The 17,970-nt window shown below is 42.8% G+C and overlaps 1 protein-coding gene across 2 annotated transcripts in view; it reads right to left on the reverse strand.

Moving 5' to 3' along the window:
• Positions 1–17,970, reverse strand: part of PTPN1 (protein tyrosine phosphatase non-receptor type 1) — a 70,593-nt gene that overhangs the window by 21,230 nt on the left and 31,393 nt on the right. The window contains exon 2 of one of the 2 annotated variants that reach the window (XM_043553681.1): positions 3,314–3,404. In XM_043553681.1, the coding sequence (XP_043409616.1) occupies positions 3,314–3,404 (91 nt within the window). The remainder of the gene's footprint in view (positions 1–3,313; positions 3,405–17,970) is intronic. The other variant, XM_043553682.1, reaches the window with a different exon arrangement.

Raw genomic sequence — 17,970 nt, forward strand, 5'->3', positions numbered from 1 at the left:
GGGGACAACTTAGTATTTTGAGAAAGGTTTCTGGAAGTGTTTCAAAGCTAATGCTAAATAGTAACAGACAAACTACATTAAAACATGGGTTATGTCCTAACTGGGCAGCCTGTTCTTAGGTCAGATCTTCCTTATCCCTGTGCCACAAATCAGGAGATTATGGGGAGAGGGTGTCAAGGCATCTGTTCTCAGATGCCGAATATATATTTTTATTAGGTAATCAAATATAGCGGCTTCAATCTTTAAGAGAAAAAAATCCACCAAAAATTTCACCTAGCCCCTACAGCTCTAGTTGGTACAATGAGCTACAGTTGGTAGGATTTATGATCGTTATTTCCACCTACCCTGTGTCTAATGGATTGAAGATGAAAATGACCTAAATATATAGTGGTGTGCAAAGTGATATCTTTAATTCCTTCATATAAGGTTTTTTGTTTTTGTTTCTTTTAAGTTTCAAGTGTAACATATACTTAAGTGATTCTAAATATTTCAAATTCAGAAACCGTCATGACCAAAGACATTTAAAAGAGAGTTTTTCACTGGAAAAACTAAACCCTGAATCCAAAACTCTGAAGGTACATTAAATGTAATTGTCAGAATAAGTTTTTTTCTCATTTAATTTTTTTTTTCTGCTGGGGGGGGGAGAGAAGGCAAAGAGGGGGAGGGGGGCAGAGAGAGAGAGAGAGAGAGAGAGAGAGAATGAATCCCAAGCAGGCTCCATGCACAGCACGGAGCCTGACACAGGGCCTGATCCTACAACCCCAGGATCACGACCGAGCCAAAACCAAGAGTCCAATGCACAACTGACTGAGCCCCCCAGGCGCCCCCCCAGGATGGTTTTTAAAAAGAAATTCTCATTTGGAAATTCTGCCCCAGGTTACTGAAAACACATGGCCACTTTTTCCCCCTTTTACCATGACTTTGTCCCAAAAGCAGTGCTTCCCTGAGGCCACTTTCCTTATCCTGCCAGTGCAACTAACAAGAGCAGGTGGGCATTTTTATTTCTGGTTTGACACAAGGGATGATGAACTCGGGTGACCGCTCATGAATACTATCTTTTCTTCCCTAGCCCAATGGGAAAGGACAAGTTAACGGGGACACATGGTTTGGGGCTTTTTGTTGTAAAAGATTTCAAAGAAGGGGTGCCTGGCTGGGGTGGGGGGGGCGGGCAGTCGGTTAAGGGTTCAACTTCGGCTCAGGTCGTGACCTCACGGTTTGGGAGTTTGAGTCCCGCATCAGGATTTCTGCTGTCAGCACAGATCCTCTGTGTCCCTCTCTCTCTGCCCCTCCCTTGCTCACGTACTCTCTCTCTCTCAAGATTAAATAAACATTAAAAAAATTTTTAAAGGATTTCTAAGAAATGTTTTGAAAAATTAGCCACCACTTGGAAGAATGTTTCTCATCAGAGAGGAGTAATACAACTTGGGATAGTTCGGTAGTATTTAAGTCATGGAGATAAAAGATCCCCAAAAGGCTATGAGACCATACAACTCCTTGGTGGGTTAGAAGACTGGGCTCCCACAGCACCGGGTGACCCTGGAAAAACAACTCCTCTGAGAGCTGCTGGGGCTTTTCCAAAGTTGCCAAACGGAAGACAGACGACAAGGTCACTTTCTACCTTGACTCATTCTCCCCCGATCCCCCATGGCCCTAAAAAGCCAATTATCTGTCCTGCTGGATAGTGGAGGTGGGGGAAAAAAAGAAAAATTGGGAGGGACACCGGGGTAAAAAAGCTGCGAGTTGTTTCCCGGGAAGAATATTTCAAATGCTGTGTTTTCTCTGTGGAAAACTGGCTCAGGAATCCATTTAGAGGAGTCCTGAGGAGAAAGCAGAAGAGGGGCATTAAGACGACATTACTCCCTACCGCAGAGCAAAGCTGGTGGGGGGGGGGGGGGTAGGTGTCCTCGCTCCGCGTGAAGGATGCCGACAGGACTGTTCTGTGAAACGCGGCGCAGCCGGCCAGGACCTCACAGCACCGTCACCGGAGGAGAGCCTTGTTTCTTTAATAAACCCCACTAGGTGCCACGGCCACGACATGCTTAGCCAAGAGCGTCGGGTGCTGGAGCGCAGTCGCGTGCCACCTGACGCCCTCCACTGCAGACGCCCCTGGCGTGCACCTTCTGCTCACCCGTTAACAACCGCCTCGACTGCAGCCAGCCTTTATGAGTGAGACACGGAGCTAAGCGGCTCATGCTATTCTAGTTCACCTTCACGGAGTCCTGAGATCCGCGCGGCTCCTGCTTTACTGAAGACCAGAGAAGGGAACCATTCGCCCGAAGCCACACGGCTTGTTAGGCGGCAGGCTGAGACGCACCCCCGGGCAGGGAACCAGGGCAGCGCTCACAGGCGGACCGCCTGGTGCCAGCCTAGGCGCACCTCCGCTCCCCTCCCCGGAACCTGCTGCTGTACAATTGGGGGGCGGGGGGGGTGGGGAGCGCTGCCAACTCCCCTGGAAAGCACTGAGCAGCGGCACCCACTGCCACGGGGCAGGCGTGACTTCGCAGGCATGCGGGAAGTGCCAGTGTGAGGGATGACGGCCGGAGTCGTCCGTGTCCCTGGCAGATGGAAGGGACCGCCACGGGGGGACGGTGGCAGCTACAACCCTCCCTGACGGACAGGGCCTAAAAACCCTGAAGGGGAGTCAAAAGGTTCTGTGGGGCCTAGAGGAAATGGCAAAGGTCGTGCTCTTTACTCAGCTCCAGGTTTTCTCGCTTTACCCAAATTCGAACACGGTTCGTTCTTTCCTTTTGGGAGAGCAGCAGATTCAGAGCCGGTCGCTCCGAAGGCGGAGGTTGTCAGAGGCCGGCAGGCCCAATGAGAGCTAATGGCAAGAAAGGGCTAGAAGACCGGTGCTGGCGGTAGGGGTGGGACTTGAGGAGCAGAGCTGTCCTCAGTGGAGGGGGACCGCCGCTCCGGCTCCTTAATGCCCGGGCGGGGCATCGTCACAGTTCAATATGACGCTCACTCGGGGTCTAATAACGCTGTTGCTGAGTCATCCAGAAAAGGTTATATTGTGCCTACTCTACTCTGCTTCAGCTGGTAGGAAAAGGATTCATCATAAAAATAGTCAAAGCTAAAAACAGTGCTTTGAACTCAGCTGCATTTTCCAGAAACTGAAATCTTACTCCTTCTACAATCGTGGAAAAAATGAACCATTACTGTAAGTCTCTAATGCCTTTATAATAGGAAACAATCAAGTCATAAACCTCTACTGCTATCAATCTGTTGCCAAACCCTGGGGCTCAAGGGGTCCTGACTGAGAAGCCGACGCAGTGGAAGCAGTGAGACTGGTAATGGCGATGTGAATACTTACAGGGACTGACATCTCTGTACCTGTTTCGGTTTTTGTTCTTAGGAAGCTTGGCCACTCTACATGGGAAATCACTGGCTTCGTGTCGGATATCCTACAAAGGAAAAAAAAAGGAAAAGAAAAAGATAAAGAGTTCTCTTTTGAACTCTCTGGCACCAGGAATCCATCCAGACATTTGACCGAGCACGGGCTATGTGCCAGGCACTGAGAAGACCCAGTAGAGAAACACACATCAAAGAGAGCTGGGCAGTGTGGGAAACGCAAGGTGATAATTCAGAGGCACGTACAAGGTCATGAGAGGAAAACAGAAGAGGAACAACCACATGGCCACAGTGGGAGGAAGGCGTGGGGCTGGGAGCTGGAAAGACGCGGAAGACAGCAGGGAGATGCAAAGGAGTGGGGCGGTGAGGGGAGGGGGCGCATTTCGCTCGGGAACATGCAGCCCAGCGAAGGCTGGAGTGCACATCTTCTGCAAGGAACAGTGTGAGTGGGCTGGCGGGAGCAACGACAGACGGCTGGAGCACGTGGGTGGGTAGGCCAGATCGCGGAGAGCCTTGAACGTCATGCCTGGGAGTTCCATCTGTAACCTTGCGTAAAGCTACAATTATTGAGGGCAGATAAAATGCACCTTTATGCCAACAACTATTCGATTGCTTTCCCAGGAGACAGACAAATCCCATTATACCAAACGGGTCAGAAAGAGAAAGTGTCTTGATTAACAGCAAGCGTCTGGAGTAACAGAAGACCCAAAGTATGCCTCCTGCTGATCACACACATCTAATTTTGCTTTCCTAAAACACCACTACACTCCCATTTAGAAATCTTTTCTTCTTAACTTGTATTTTATGATTATTAAAAGATAAGCTCATACAACAATGTAAACGTACTTACTGCCACTAAACCGTATACCTAAGAATGGTTACAATGGTAAATTTTGTTAGTATATGTCACTACAATTAAAAAAAAAAAAGACAAACTCACAAGGGAGAACAAGAGAAGACAGCAACAACAGAATTTTGGAAGCTGGGAATCTTATTAGTAGCTGGCAGGTCTGAGAAAGCTCGATCACAAGCCAGCAATGGGGAAAAGCAGAGAACCACCCTGATTTCCAGCACAGACTCCTGCAGAGGCTCAGAAGTGCCGCCTCTGGATGGAAGGATGGGATTCGCCACAGGGCTCAGGGCTGGGGCCGTCTGGGAAGAAAGGGATCTCCACCATCCCCGCCGCACCCCTTCCGTGCTGTGCTGCTGGGTGACTTGCCACCACGCACCACAGAACTCTGGAGAATCATTTCTTGGAGGATGTAAATCAGGAGGCAGAGTGCTTTCTAGGTGATGTGAGCAGACAAGAGGAAGGACCGGAAGATACTATCACCAGGGCACATAACCAACAACCAATCAACAGCCCCGCTAGAGGGCTCGCGCCTGGGTCAGGGATGATGAGCCCCTTCCACCTGTCAGAGCTCTGAATCTGCCCTGTGAGCCCCGACTCTTCATCACACACAGACAACCACTGATTCTAAGATTTAAGAGGAAAGCCTCTAATATCAAAGAGATTTACAAGAAAAATGACAGGGAAAAAAGCCCCTTGGAAGAAATAAACTGCAGACAAAACAAACTTTAAAAAAGAGATGAATATATTCAGTAAGATAAGAAAAGATATTGTATCCATGAATTAAGAACAAGATGTTAGGTAAAGGTAGAAGAAAATCCTCCCAGAAAGTAAAGCACCACCTATCCCCCAAAAACCCCCAATAGAAAACTAGGCAAAACAAAATACAAAGAAAAAAAAAACAAAAACGAATCGTTCAAGGAAATCTTCAGACCTATCAAGTGTTCATCATAATAAGAACAGATCTATACTAGGCACATTAATACGTGATTCCAGAATCTCTCAAAGAAAATGTCCTGTAAGTCCCTGAAAAGAAAAAATAATGCACTTTCAAAGGATAAGGTCATCAGAATGACTTCAGACTTCGCCAGAACACTGAAAGCGAGACAGCAATGGAGCAATGCCTTTAGAATCTGAAGCAAAATGATCTCCAACCTAGAATTCTATATCCAGCCCAACTGTCATCAAGTGAGAAGGTGTAATAAAAACATTGCACAGAGGCAAGATGTCAAGCACCTTACCACCCATGCTTCTGGTCCTCAGCAATCCACTGAGCATCAGGTCTTCCATGTGAGGGAAGAAATAAACCAAGAAAGAGAAAAATAGAAGATGTGGTAAAGAAAAAACAAAAAACAACCAAAAACCTGACACAAGAGCAAAGGCAAAGGAAATTTCCAAAGAAACTGTGGAGGGAGGTGTTCGCAGGATGACGAGTATATACCAGACCTCGGAGCAAGGGGGCCAGACTGGAGCAGTGTGACTCGAGAGACTGAATGGGTCAATGACATGCCTTTGTCCACTGTACCCACCATGACTGAATGAAACCACCAGAGAAAAATAAGGAGAAGACCTGAAATCCAGGAAATAGGGAATCCAATCAAGAAAAGCAGAAGGAGTTCCTAAGATGACAGCTGTGTGTGTCAGGCCCAGAGACCAAACAATCCAAGAGAATGGAGGTGTCTGTCCAGTACAAAAGCCTCTAAGACAAAAACTAAAACCAAGAAATCAGCTGAAATTGCTCTGTCCACTACAGCAGCCACTTCCTGCAGGTGGCTCCTGAGAGCATGTAAGTAGTAGCAGTCTGAAGTGCATGCACATCAGATTTTGATGACAGTATTCAAAAAGGAAACTCAAGTATCGTAAATATTTTCAGTGGTGTTCGTTAAAACAACATTTTGGACATCCTGGGCTAAATGAACTACTGTTAATCTCATCTTCTTTTTACCTTTTTGCCACTAGAAAGGGTGAAATTATACACGTGGGGTGCACTCCTACCGGCCAGTGCTGACTGACCCGGTGGAAAACTGTCCAAGAGACTACAAGAGGTATGGGAAGAATCAACAGGCAGAAAGAACGCCACGCGAATCAAAGTACATACGGCAATTATTAACTACGGGAAAACTTTAAAGAGGAAACTACAGGACGATGCTACCTGTGCCTATGTGTGTAGGCAAATGATGGAAATGAATATCGTTTTAACCAAAAGGTGTAAGATACTGGGAAAATGGGGAAGGGGAAGCAAAGGGGAGGAAAAAACAGAAAGGACGGCTGTTCAAGAAAATGAAATCCTCTCTGCCTGTGTAAAGGTCTAAATGAATGAATCAGAAAATAAACATTTTCCTTGGAAATAGGGAGACACAGACAAATGAGACTAGCAGAGTTGAAAATGGTTTCGAGCAAAGAGACTGCGGTAATGGGCTGAGGTGTGGACAAAAAAGCAACGGCTTTTATCACAGACCTATTATGGTCCCCTTTCACTTCTCAGATCACGTGCAGATCAACTTGGATTAAAAAAAAAAATCCCCCATTCTGCTAGTCTACTTATTTAAAGAACTGCAAAATGGCGGGGAGGTGTTTTTGACTCACACTACAAATGAACTAATAATTTGAAAAGGCATGTTTACAGATTATAAACCTATCCGAGATTAAGCAAAATAACCCAGCAGAACACACTCATCACATCATTTGTGGATGAAATTAAGCTTGCAGGGAAAGGCTATGCAACACAGACAAATAACTCAAAGGAATAAAAATCTAAGTCTCAAATCTGTTGTTCTCTTTAATTGGAAGCACTTAGCAGATACAAATTCAGCCTTGGGCGGGTGTGTGTGTGTGTGTGTGTGTGTGTGTGTGTGTGTGAAAAAATTTGGTTAATCCAGCTGGTGCGACTGAATAAAGACGGAAGAAATAACTGATACAGTTACACCACTGAACCAACAAATATTCACTCTGAGGAAATAAGGGCCAAGATATGAGTAACCGTGGGCAACTGATTTTATTCAGCCAAAGGATTATATTAATATATACTGTTTTGCTGCCTGAGAGAGGAAGAGGAAGTAGAATTTGGAGTGGTCATTTGGTCAAGATGTTGAGAAAATAAGAGGTATTCATACAATACTTTTTTAAAAATTGATTTTAAAATGAAGGTAAACTCATAAGAGTGAAATGCACAGACCTTAAGTGCAGTAAAGTTTTTCTAACCAACTTTAACCTACAAATAAGAAAATATACCCATTTAAGTGTTTCTCTACATTACAGTATCATATGGGAAATACATGCGTGTTCTGAATACAAGCCATTTATGTTTCATTTAGTAAAATAAAATGCCAGGATTACAGTCTTAAACTTGAGGAGTGATAAAGTACCTTTAAAGTTAAAGGCAACTAATAACAGCAGTTTGGAAGTAAAATGGACTGTACCAAAAACCTTCACAGAATTAAAGCAAAATAAGATCTCTGTAATCTAAAACCGCAGTGAAGGTAAGCTAACTTTCCAACAGTTGTAGAAAGAGCAGAACACTGACTAATGAACAAGTTTAAGGAGACTCCCATCGCTAGCATAAAATATCCTTACATCATTTACTACGCTGACCGAGATTAAATAATCTTAACAAGTGTGTAAAATTTCCACAGAGAAAATAAAATGAAATGAAATAAAATAAAATAAAATAAAATAAAATAAAACCCTTAAAGTGGATGATGAGAAGCTGAATGCCAGGGGAAATGTGGGAGCCAAGCCAAGAGGGAAATAAAAAACTTGCCATTGAACAGGTTTCCAGAAGCATCCCTTAAAGAGAAATGCCAACATTCCCAAATCAAAGTGTACCTCAGCATTTTTTAAATGAGACAGGATCTCATTTCATGAAATACACCAACGCAGAACAAATAGATTCTTTACCTACCCTCACCCTCTCCTAGCCAGTTCTTTACTGGCTTTTCAAGAGCCTACTTCATATTCTTAGTGTAGATTTCAGAAATGTGACAGAAGAAAATAGCATGTGTAATAGATGTCCAAGGTTCATGCTCTCCTAGAGATAATGCGATAATGGGTTACTGAAGCAGGCTCAAGTTTGGTCAAAGCTTACAGGTAAATGACTGAAATCACATTATCATTTTATACAGGCACTGGGCACTCAAATTGATCTGAGTCATCTCCATAGTGAACTATTTTCATGAAGAAAATTAAATTTTTCACGAGAAAAAATTAAATTCTTCCAAAAGTATGATTGAGCTGGGCTAGAAAGTTGTGCTACAAATGCTTGGTAAATTATAAACAAAACATCTGCTGAACCAGAAATTCTACATGAGGCAAGGGAGGGAACAGGACAGAAAGTAACATTACCTGAATAATTTCTAAGGCTAGTTCTTGATTCCTATCCTGCCCCACTCATTTAAGGAGGTAACCGATAACCTCCCAGTGAATACGAAGGACTCATATATTTAGAAAGCTCCAGTAACAGAACGAATTAGGGCCCAGAGTGAATTCATTTCTGTATGTACTCATGAAAGCTCACCATCCATTATTCAAATACCTCCAAAATCCAATCAGGTGAAGTAAAACTTGGGTGAAAAGCTGACATTGTTTGAGATTTCTAATTTTTATCTTAAAACACACAGGCATAAAAGCCAGCCCAGCCTTGCAGACATAGTTTCATGTTTATAGTAAGCACATCATTGCGTTAAGTATAGGTTTGGTTTTAACACCCTTTTGTCTTCAGTCCCACAACCGGGTGTCCCTTACTGGCTCCACGGTAAAATGCATTAGTCACTTTTAAACTATTTGACATGTGACGAGGTAGACAGCATGGCATCCATCAGCAGCTGGGAGTCTGACAGAAGTGCCTGGATCCTTGCCTCTCCACCCCTCCTAAGCCCAGGCCCAGGCCCAGAGGACTCAACTAGATTTTGTGGACTGAATTAACGAATGGCCCCAAAGGCTCCCAAAACTCAGAGTCCTTGCTTCTACACCAAATGCTTCATTTCATCGTGGGACAGAAATGTACCTGAAAGGGAGGTTGTTTAGCAAATGTCTGATCCAATCCTATTTTCAATCATCTGTTACAAAATGGAAGTTACTAGAGTAATAATAATTATTATTATTTTGCTTTGCAATTGGGACATAGAGTCTTACGATAAGATAGCACTGGAATAGCTACTAATACATGGATTCAAAGCAGAAAGGGCTAGCTTTTAATGGTTCTGACAGTGATCTGTTTTAAAAGCCTAAAGGAAGAAAAACCTCCAGGAGTACTGTGCACTCACCAGGACTGAGGTGAACTACCAAGTCCCTTAGCACCTTCAACATCTATATGCCCCCCTACCCCCACTGTACAAACGGTGGCCTAATTTGATTTTTCAAGCTGTTACCTAGTACTTTATGGAGGTCCTGGCTCTCAGAGATGGACAAAGCAAGCTAGATTGAAGGGAAATGCTGACGTACAGTAAAGGCAAGAATTTAAAATGCAGTAAGTGAGCATACAGGGGTGTACGTTTCCTGGACACTTGCTGCGGCTGCCAGCTGAACAGGGAGATATATATAGAAGCAGAGGGAGGGGGTGCTAGCCTAAAATTTTAAATACCAAATCTTCAAAGGAACATGTGGGACAAATCTTGTTAATCATCAATCTCATTATTAAGGAGAACATAAGATTTCTGTCTGACAAAGTATAGCGTTTCTGTATAACTCCAAGAAATATAAAAATCATCCAAGTCAGAGGCTAAGGTATTTCGAGTTAAAAGCAATACAGTATTCTTTATATATGGAAGTTACTAGAACAATATTATTTACTACAAAAACCTTAGGAAAATGTCTATTATATTTACCTTTATATAACTGACATACAAGAAACCATATACTCAGTATCATTAAATTTAAGGACAAACTACAACATTTAGATAACAAAGAAAGAGCTTAAAATTTAGCTAAACAATACCAAGGCTGTTTTGGTTTAGGTTTTAAAATGACGATGTATTGGATAAAGAAAGATGCTGAAAAGTAAACCCAGCACCTCCGAATCTTCAGTGGTGCCTGAAAGAGAGCCAGAGAAAGGAGGGAAAACTGGTCAGCATGTAAAAGGCAGCAAGATACACAAAAATCATCCCTGCCAGCATCTGAGGCAGTGTTGGGTCATTCTGTACGCTGGTCTGGGGCAAGGTTAAAATAATGGAGCTACAAATCACTAACAGAACAATTATGTCCATCTGGGAAGTGACATGGAAAAAAGCAGAATCAAACTGCTTTACAAACCACCACCAGCTCCCCCCCCCCGCCCCCCCAGCAAGGGGATAAGGGATGGGGGGTATGGAATACCCTTCATGAAGTTGGCTAGGGGAACAATCTGGTGGAGAAGGTGGAACAGATTCCACGTGTTGATGTACACCCTCTGCTCCGAATACAAGACAATGGTCAATTACATATAGAGAAAAACACAAAGGCAGAGCTCGGCTCAAACACAGAACAAGAATGAATGTAAAGGAAACAAAAGCCCTCCCACTCAAAATGGCCTGTGCCGCAGTACCAAAAACACAGAATAGTACTGGTTCTGAAAAAGATAAACCAACAAATTGGCTAGAAAATAAGTCCATCCCACGTGAAATTTATTATACACCCTGTCAGGCACTTCACAGATAAACATATTTGAGATCGGGGATAAATGAAGGAATCATTTTTTAAAAAGATGTCATGAGGGGCGCCTGGGTGGCGCAGTCTGTTAAGCGTCCGACTTCAGCCAGGTCACGATCTCGCGGTCCGTGGGTTCGAGCCCCGCGTCGGGCTCTGGGCTGATGGCTCAGAGCCTGGAGCCTGTTTCCGATTCTGTGTCTCCCTCTCTCTCTGCCCCTCTCCCGTTCATGTACTGTCTCTCTCTGTCCCAAAAATAAATACACGTTGAAAAAAAAATTAAAAAAAAAAAAAAGATGTCATGAGTAAAAAGAGGGAGAAATGAAACCAGAAGAAGTAGATAGGAAAGAACAAATGAGAAATCTTAGAAACGAAATTTAAAAACAGAAACAAAACACAAAACCTCAACGGACAGTTAATAAACGCTATATTGAACACAGCCAAAGGAGGAGTAAATTGAAAGCCAGGAGGGAGGAACAGAGTATGAGAAATAGGACACGCGAAGAGCAGTTTAGACAGAGGAGAACGGGCCACAGGGCAACCTGAACAGTAAGTCAGTACCCAGACACGGCAGGGTCGGGGTTAAGCTGCAAACTATTAAGGATAAAGAATCTTTAAAATAAACTAGAGTATCTTTTGGGAGCTTAACAGAGCTTTAACATTATCACTCAATTTTTAACAACTCCATGGTTACACAGCCATTTAAAGTAAGAGATCTTAAAAACATAGAAAGGGACCGCTGTCACTGATGATGACCCTCGGGCATTTACAAAAGAACAAAGTCACTTTATGCATTTGTGGTTCATAGCTATTTTTGATTCTGTAAGGTCTTATGCAGTTTCAGAACTGAAAATTATTTTCCAGCTGCAGTAATAGGACTCATTTAGAAATGAAGGATCTTACCTTTGAGAAAACCTTGTGATTAGTGAGAGCATATTGACATGGTCTTCTACCACTGAAAACTTTTGACGCAGATAAAATTAATTCCGAAACAACACTCTGAGTTCATTATAGGAAGCTACTGCAACCTTTACGTTATTTGTACATGAAATAGAATCATTAACAAAGAGGTATAAAAACTGCTTTTTTAGGTGTCACGGACTCTAAACTTCATTTTCACAGTCCTAAGAATACTTTTTTTTTTTAATCACTTACGTTTTCTGTTAAATGTCATGACTTTCACCTTGGGCAGAAATCAATAGGCAGAAAATGAATCAGACTTACAGTAATTGATGTCAATAAAACACACTGGAACCAGTATCTTTCTAAATGCTGAGAACCACAAAGCCATTCCTGTAAGAGAACAGTCTCAAAAACGGAACCTACTTTCGCTTCTGTTTTGTTTACCTTCTGCTTTCCATAAGGACAGTTTAAGTACTTCACTCAGGCCCTGGGGTTCTGGCACTCTGCTGGAGGACAGTGCTACAGTTGAGTAAGGACACAAGTAGCTGCCAGACACACGAAAGTGGAAGGCTCACACCTTCCTTTACAGGGAACCAGACTGCCAACCACCAGCTTCCTCCCTCCCTGGTTAATTTCCCTAAGCTCAGGGGTCACAGGGAGGGACCTTAGGAACCCAAACAATATCCCCACTCTGAAATGACGGAGAACAACGCTTGTAAAATTGCTAGGATACTCCCGTGGATAATTGAGGAGTGTGAACAGGAGGCAAACACAATATCAAAATGAGAACAGCGTTGGTTAAGAATTTCTTTAATATTCCAAGTTTCTGTTGCCCGAACCAAGGCTTCTGCATTATCATCGCCAAACAAGTAAATTTTCTAAATACTTTCTAGACGTAATATGCTTTTCTAGACACCATTATGAGGATCAGGATGAAGAAGGCAGGCACTACCAATGCCTAAAAGCACTATGAAGTGATTAGTTCTTCAGTGAGGCCATAAAAATAAAGTGAGAATTTGGGGAAGAGAGGAAGCAGGTAACCACGCTCTTCCATATGGCTTTCCAAAGAACTCTGTGTTAAGGATTAAGGAAGCAAGGCTTAGATTCACTATGAGTCCCTTCACCTCATCTAAGTATCTACTGAGTGCTGATTATGTGGCAGTGCATACAAGGATGTACTAAGGATATAAAGAAGAACAAGAGAGGCAAAGTCCTGCCATCAAGGACCTTGCACTCCCCTAGGGAAGACTGCCAGATAAACAGACGCTCAATTCCAGCTAGGTGCTGTCATGTGGACCTCTCACAAACACATCTGGGACGACTCATCAGGGGTATACAGGATTAACAAGAACACAGGCAGATTAAAGCCGCCAAGCAATTGGATGTTATTCTACCTACCCCCCTCCCCACCATCAGGGTCTGAACACTCTTGGGAAGGCAGAACGACTGGTTCAAAAGCCCCTGCCTCTACGGGCACCTGCATCTTTCTTTGTTGCTTCTTCCTATGGATGAAGTTTAGGGTTCCAGCACTGAAACGTGCCTGAGAGCAACAGTACCACACTACAGGTATAAAATCACACGCATCAGACATTAGGGGCAATTTAAGGATAACCTGATCTAAGCACAGATTTCTCATCTTTTTTTTTTAGACCTTAATTCATAAGTGAGATGTAACCCTACAGACATAAAGCTAATTTAAGGATGTTGCTACACAAACAGCAAAGGTCCCCACAACTTCAGGGCTTTAGGAGAAAATCTCCTCAGGCCAATCTGTTGAGAGAGGACCCACTGACAAAAACTGAAGTCATCGGTTTGGCGTCTGTTTATTGTTTACCATATCAAGACAAGCCAGTCTTAATATGGGTTCCAAGAGACAAAAACCCATGTGAGCCCACAGCCCGCAGTTTTGCTTTTGTACCATGAAGTCATGCAACACTCAGAGTTACCTGAAATCATCACCCAAGAAAGCATATCTGAATGCAGCAAGTCAAAGTAACACCAGGGGAATGACTTTACAGCCACCTTAACGCAGTTATTTTAAAGTCCCTTATTCATTACGTCAGCACTGAAAAATCGTTCACTAGTGGCACGCGTCACACGCACCTACTCCCAAGACATCTGGACAAGGAGCAGCACTGGCACAAGAGACCATTGCTTCAGGCCAGAGGAGCCCTTGAAGTGTTCTTGGAGAAAGGTGCACTCTTTGGCTTTGAACATTCTAGCAGTTTTGACAAATGTATGATGGCATGCACCCACCATTACGATATCAAACAGAGTATTTTCACTGCCCTAAAATCCCCATGCTCTCCCTAGTCAGCTGGCCCTCTCTCCCCACAAACCCCCGGTAACCACTGATCTTGTTACCGTCCCGTAGTTTTGCCTACTGCAGAAATGTCACATAGTTGGAGTGACATCCTGTGTAGCCTTTGTCCACCTCACTTTATTAGGCTGTCTGTTTCTTAATAATATGCAGTGTTCCTGATGGACTCTGGGCACGAGTCCCTTGGTGGTCATATAACGTCACAAGTATCTTCCTCTGGATCATCTGGCTTTTGCTGTGGATCAAACTACCCCAAAACACAGGGCTTACAACAACTGCTTATTTGCTCATGATTCTAGAAGTCAGCCATTTGAGCTGGGATGGCTTGTCTCTGTTCCATGTGTTACTGACTGGACTCAAATATGCACTTGTGCTGGTGGCCCAATGGCCTCACTCACATACAAACCTGATGCTTGACTAGCTGCTGACAAGGGTGATAAGCAAGAAGTAAGCCACATGTCCTTCATCATCCAACAGGCTAGCCTGAGCTTGTTAACAGAGTAGTGATTGTAGAATTTTCAAAAGCAGCAAGAGAGGGCAAGGCTCAATATTCAAGTACTTCTTCAGGCCTCTGCTTGTGTTGTGATCGCCAATATTCCATCGGCCAAAGCAAGTCACATAGCCAAACACAAATTCGAAAGTGGTTCTCTGCCTCTTTATGGGAATCACACTGGGAGGGGCAGGCAGACAGGGGTGGGAGGAATTTGGGGCTACTTCTGCAACCTCACGGTCGCTTTCAATGAACAGAAGTTCTTAATGTCACTGAAGTTCAATTTATCAATCTTTTCCTTTTTATGGTTCGCTTTTTGGGCTGTCTTAAGAAATATCTGCCCATCTCAAGCTCATAGATACATTCACCTACCTTGTTTTTTGAAAATCAAATGAAGAAGAAATACGTTGTCCACTCATTTTAATTTGTATCTTGATTATGCCTCAGAACGTTGGCATAAAACATACAGACAACAATGTCACAGGTCTATCCCTTGCAGCAGCTGTATGCGCGCCCAGGAAGCACAGCTCTCACAGCAGGTGCTAAGTGTCCGCTGGATGATGCACACACAGTGATCTCTGTCTTTTGCCTACCAAGCTTTGACAATATTAGCATTTTTCTTATTCATACAACCTCATTGCAGATTTCATTTTTTTAATGTTTGTTTATTTTGAGAGAGCACGTGCACACACGCACATAAGCAGAGGAGAGGCAGAGAGAGAGGGAGAGAGAATCCCGAGCAGGCTCAGAGCTGTCAGCAAAAAGCCCGACGTGAGACTCGATCACGTGAGATCACCACCTGAGCTGAAATCAAGAGTTGGACACTTAACCCACTGAGCCACCCAGGCGCCCCAACCTCTTTACATATTTTAAAGCCATCAATTCTGTCAGTGCTGGAAACCACTTTTCCAATTTACTTGTACATTTAAAACTTTTTATGTATGGGAAATGAAATTTAAATGTGGGAGGATGATCAGAAAACTGTCAATATATTAGCAACACAGCAGCTAGTGCTAGTTGGCAAGATGATGAATTTTTTTTTTTCCTATTGCTTTCCAGTATTTCCTACAGGGAATATGCATTGCCTGTGCAATTAGAAGTTTAAAAGTAGTTTTACATTTGTATGCATTCCAATCTATTGACCTTTTCCTGTGCAATTTCCTCTACTGCTCGTAGCAGTAGAAAATCTTTCTTCCTCAATATGGTAATGTCACTTTTTAAAAAAAACATTTAATCTTAATCTATCTGAAGTTTATTTTCCTGCTACAATTATCAACTACACCCATTATTAGCCCTTAAACTTCACACTGAGTCTGGTTCAGTCAGCTTACCAGCTGCACCACACTTAGTGCAATCTGTGCTTGTGTATTACAGCAGCTCAAATTGTATATTACAGAAAGCTCCTCCTTCCTCTCCCTAAATTCAAACAGTAACAAAACACAGCTGCATTCGATAATTCTGACTTCAGAATGAACAAATCACTATTTTTCAGAAACAGACGAACCATTACAATTAGGTAGAGTTGTTCTTTAAAGATGATGACGCAGCCTAGACTCATTTTTTGCAACTATTTAGCAAACTAAAAATCAAAAGGAACATAAGAGATTAAAATAATAGGGAGTTTTTAAAACCTACAATAGTAGTTCTGTAGTTAGAATGAATACTGTTACCTCGTTCTTCTTCTGTAAGGAAAGAATGGGCAAGACGGCTCTGATACAAAAATCCCCCCCTCCCATATTTACCTAGTATGTATTACCATGCATATAAACTTGTACCAAATTTAACAATTTAAAAAGTTATTTCTATTCACCATGTTCATAAGCAGTTCTATCACAAACAAAATGGCAAAACATAGCTCATCATGTCAGCTGCTTTACTTCTAACTTTGGTCAAAGCAAATTTTAGTTTATTTTACTTTATTAAGTGTATTTCATTAAACTTTCAAATAATATCCAAGTAGCAGTATCTTAGCAAATTAAATTAGTACATCTTCCCACCTTTTCAACATATTTAGTGAGATGAGGTGGGTTTTTTTTGTTGTTGTTTTGTTTTTTTCTAAGGTTCTATCCCTTCCTCCTCTCCAGTCAAAAGCCTTGGGCTTTTGGGTTCTCCCTTCTTAGAGCTGAATATATAAAAAGTATATTCTCTACACAATGGAAAGAGGCAGTAAACCTTTGCTAATAACATATGATCAATTTTTAGAAGCTTTTGAAGGCTGATGGATGCCAAACCATTCCTCAAGAGGGTTTGCTCAATATCTTAATGCCACAACTAAAACTATACAGAAACCAAAATCCATACACATATTGCTAGATACAAACTGGAGTCACTATTATTACATACATAACTGAAAGCTACTGGACAGGTAATATCCTTTAAAGATATTACAATTAGCTAGATATTCTTTCTCACAAAATGACTAGCAGGAAAACAAATCCTAAGGACCAAATGGATCAAACAATCAGGATAAATAAAGAACTTTAGGGGTGCCTGGGTAGCTCAGTTGGTTAAGCGTCCGACTTCGGGTCAGGTCATGATCTCACAGTTCATGGGTTTGAGCCCCGCATCGGGCTCTCTGCGGGCAGGTCAAAGCCTGCTTTGGATCTGTGTCTCCCTCTCTCTCTCCTCTCTCTGCCCCTCCCTTGCTCGTGCTCTGTCTCGGTCTCCCTCTCTTTCTCTCTCTCTCTCAAAAATAAACAAACATTAAAAAAAATTTTTTTTCAAATAAAGAACTTTAGAGACACTGAATCTAGTGACATTTTCATGTAATAGCACTATATAAACTCAAGCACATCACTAGCAGACCATTTGTTTCCCTACTGTGCCGAAAAGCAATCTTGGCAAGACTACTCAGAGTGAACAGTATAAAATTTCCCTAAGATACATTCACTAGATGGCAGGATAGCTAAAAGGCCAGAACCGTAAAGTTCTTTTAAAGGTAATTGGCTTTGCCAAACAAATCTACTCCTTAAAGCAAACTCTTACACAAGACACCAAAGTCAAGTTTTGACAACGACTTTCAGGATCAAGACCACAATATATCACTGTACTTGCAAGCCCAGTTTTGCCCTTCCATTTCAAGTTGTGCCAAATGTTGATGAGGCAGGTGGTTAGGTCGAGGTCCCTTCCTCAATGAGTTTCCCACTGAGTGGGGTTAGAGCACCTGTAGTCACAATCAAACACTGTAGAAAGTACCGATCAGACAGGAAATCTATTCCAAAGGAAAAGGGGAAAGACACCAAGGCTGGCTAGCAAAAATGGGAACAGTAAATTCAGGAGTAACTAACGGCGGAGCGGCCAGACCTGGTGCCGAGGGAAGAGCTTGCCCTGGCTCTGCAGACCAGTCGCTTCTCCTTGCAGGCTTGGACTGGCATCAACTGGAGGAAATAAATCAGATGGTTATATCCCAGCTGTTTTGCCCAGTATGTCCCAGCGATG

The sequence above is a fragment of the Prionailurus bengalensis genome, chromosome A3 (assembly GCF_016509475.1).
Source record: "Prionailurus bengalensis isolate Pbe53 chromosome A3, Fcat_Pben_1.1_paternal_pri, whole genome shotgun sequence".
In the NCBI taxonomy this organism is placed as follows: domain Eukaryota; kingdom Metazoa; phylum Chordata; class Mammalia; order Carnivora; family Felidae; genus Prionailurus; species Prionailurus bengalensis.